The sequence below is a fragment of the Nestor notabilis genome, unplaced genomic scaffold, assembly GCF_000696875.1.
Source record: "Nestor notabilis isolate BGI_N333 unplaced genomic scaffold, ASM69687v1 scaffold18979, whole genome shotgun sequence".
In the NCBI taxonomy this organism is placed as follows: domain Eukaryota; kingdom Metazoa; phylum Chordata; class Aves; order Psittaciformes; family Psittacidae; genus Nestor; species Nestor notabilis.
The window spans coordinates 14,737-18,018 of record NW_009944289.1 but is presented as its reverse complement, the minus strand read 5'-3'; the positions used below and the strand labels follow the sequence as shown (position 1 = coordinate 18,018).

The window sequence follows — 3,282 nt, the reverse complement described above, 5'->3', positions numbered from 1 at the left end:
TGAGAAGGGGAGGACTCACCCATCTGCTCCACATGGGAATATGAGCCTGGAACTCGGGTTTCTTCTCCCTGTGGGGTGGTTGAGTTGCATGTGCTCAGTGTGCTCCTTCCCTGCCCTTCCAGAGCTGCCTTTAGCTGTAGCTTTGTCCAGGTTTTGGAGGAGGCTGAGAGCAGAGCTGGGGTCTGAGGCACAAGCTTAAGGTTCAGGGTCCACCTCTTGCTGGGAGGAGGTTGGAGAGCGAGGCTGATGTCCAAGAAGAGCAGTGTCAGCCCTTCACCAGTGTGCTTGGGTGGTGAGAGCTGGTCTCTGAGCTCCTTGGGGCCATCACCTGTGTGCAACGGGACCAGTTCCTCTGGCCAGCACAGTGAAGTGGCACTATTTAACTGGGAATGACTCTGGCTGAACCACCACAGACCTGATACAGGCTGCTCAGTGCTGGGATGGGCCGTGCGTGGTGTCCTGCGGGTGCTGGACAGACCTTTGTCAGAGCTGCAGCGTGTGAGCGGTGCTGGTGCTCACCCCGCTTTGTTCCTGTGCTCCCCTCGGAGGTGGGACTGAGGCTTTGGCACCAGGGACGTGTTTCTCTGTTGGATTCAAGTCCTGGGGGTACCATTCTCTGTGCCTGCATCTGGATAAACCCCTTCAGCATTGCCATAGGAAGGAGTGGTTTTGTGTGGGGAGAGCACGGTGCTGGCTACAGCCTGGTTAGAAAACCTGGCTCAGAAAGCAAACTGCTGGTATTCCGGGGTGCTCATCACGAGGTGCCTCTTTAGCTGCTTCCATCCATCTCCCCAGCTCTGGGTGTAGCTCACCTGCCCTTCACCTGCCTTTTGAAAGCCTCTGGGGAGATGGTGTCCTCCAAACGCAGCGCGAGGGCACCCGATGTACTCGCTCCAGGCACAACCCCTGATTGCTCAGGGACCAGACCTGTTTGTCGAAGGCATTTGGCAATGCCCCGTGCACAGCAGTAGTGAGGTGGCTGTTGTGAAACAGCTTCTTGGCTCTGGTTACCACACTCGCTCGGGGTTTTTCTTCCTAAAGGCTGTATTAATTCCCTAGTTAGAGGTTTGCTTCGAAGCAGGATGCAGACCTTGCTTTACTGGTTGACTGCCCTACTTAGGCCAAAGCACTGCTCCAGGAGTCCACTAAACATGAAGCAATGAGATGTCTCGAGCTTCTCGAGTGAGGAATGGTGAAGGTTCTCCTGGTTTGAGGGGGTCCGACGGTGTTTTCTTGTGGAGGGATGCACCAGGTCTCCTCCTCTCTAACGATGTGATTTCTTATTTCCGACAGGAAACACAGACTGACAAGAACTCAAAGTGCCTTTTCCCCGGTGGTGTTCAGCCCCCTCTTCACAGGTAAGGACTTGGAAGATTTATGGTACATTTTGCTATGAAAAGAGCAGTTTCTGTTTAATGATAGCTGCTGAATGTTGCTGCCATGTGCAGCCGAGATCTCTGTAGGGTCCCTCTGTCCTGCTGGGCCTCAGACCCTGGACAAGAGGAGCTGTAAAGAATATAGAATCATAGAATAGAATCCCAGCTTGGTTTGGGTTGGAAAGGACCTTGAGATCATCCAGCTCCAACCCCTGCCACAGGCAGGGACACCTTCCACTAGAGCAGGTTGCTCCAAGCCCCTGTGTCCAACCTGGCCTTGAACACTGCCAGGGATGGGGCAGCCACAGCTTCTCTGGGCACCCTGTGCCAGCGCCTCAGCACCCCCACAGGGAAGAGCTTCTGCCCCAGAGCTCATCTCAATCTCCCCTCTGGCAGGTTCAAGCCATTCCCCTTGTCCTGTCCATACAGGCCCTTGTAAGAAGTCCCTCTCCATGGTGGTTGCACACCAGCATTTTGCAATTCCTCCTGTTGAAACACAAGTTGGAGGCAAAGGTCCTTCCTCTGCACAGGACTCTTTGCATCCAAGGGGCTTGGAAAATCCCTTCTAGAGCAAGGGCAGTTTGGTGCTCTGCTCCCATGGCTAAGGTGAAGTCCTGCTTCCCACCTGGACCACACACCACCGCTGGTGGCTCTGCTATGGGAATTGAAACCTTGTCTGTGGAGCTCTGCCTCCTTCTTCTGCATGGTTTTCCCCATGTCCTGCTGGTTTCTGACCTTCCCTTTTCTGCTGGTGGGGGGAAGTTGGCTGGTTTATAAATGGCGTGAGGGGAAGTCCTGCTCTGCTGGTGTAGTAGTGAGAAGCTCCTCGTCATGGTCATGTGCCTCTGGTGGTCTGGGCTTGTAGTCAAAACAGTCCTTGCCACAGGGCTTGGGGCTTCCTTGGGTGAGTCCTGTCTCACAACTTGCGTGAGCAGGAATCTAAGGGCACAAGTGAGCATTTAGCAGCTGTGGGGGGGTTTATATGGCCTGTTCTGAAGGTCAGAGTCAGAATAAATTCATATCGAGGGTCTTACTGCAGAGCAGAGGAATCAAAATGGGATTGTGTAGAAATAGCTGCCTTAAAGCTGGTGGGTAGAGCTGAAAGCCTCTTGCTGATGGTGTAGGTGATGGAGAGCGGTGTGTGGTTTGTGTCCCTGAGCAGGGCAAAGCCCCTTTGGAGAGCAGTGGTGGAGTCTTGTCTTACCCACCACTGGTTTGATGTCAGAGAAGTTCCCTTCAAGGCAGAGCATTCACTTGACTTACCTGAAAGTAGGAACTAGAAGCTTCTGATCCACTCCTGATGCTTCTTGCAGCTCATTCAGCTCTTGCAGAAGGGGAGTCTCTGGGAGGTGATTCAGCTGTGCTGGTGCTTGTTCTCTTCTCTATTTCCACGTCCCTTCAGCCTATGTCCTGATAATGGGGTGGCACGTGGAGGGCTTGCTCCTCGTGTCATGGGACTGGCTTCCTCAGCATCAAGGCTGGTGCAGGCAAAAGCTGCTTCTGCTGCTTTGTCAGCTGTTGCTGGGGGAAGCTGTGAGTATAAACCCCATCATTCTACGTGCTGGTGTGTGCAGAGCTGCCTTTCCTCAGAGGAAACTACAGGGGAGGACCTGGAGCTGCCAAGTTTATGCTTTAAATCTGGGAGGTCGGTTTGATTGTTGGTTTATCCCATGATCTGGTTTTGAAATGACTTCTGTGACTTTCTGACAGTTGATGGAATAGTGGCAGTGCCCTTGGAGGAGTTTTTCCTTTGCAGAAGCACCCTTTGGAAGCAAAAGCTCACCACAACCTGCCATTGCCCCTGCTGCTGCCTTGGGAAGGGTTGGAAGCTGAGTTCCTGCCCCTCTTCTGAGGCTGGTTGGCTTTTGGTTTTGTTTGTACAAGGTGAATGCCGCCCAGGCACTTG

General features: G+C 53.4%; 1 protein-coding gene across 1 annotated transcript in view; it reads left to right on the top strand.

The window, feature by feature from the left end:
• Positions 1–1,293: 1,293 nt before the first annotated feature.
• The window catches only part of SOCS7 (suppressor of cytokine signaling 7), a gene marked incomplete at both ends in the record, with an annotated part of 11,721 nt that continues 9,732 nt past the window's right edge, over positions 1,294–3,282 (top strand). The window contains 1 exon segment of the mRNA XM_010022374.1: positions 1,294–1,358. Within this exon segment, the coding sequence (XP_010020676.1) occupies positions 1,294–1,358 (65 nt within the window).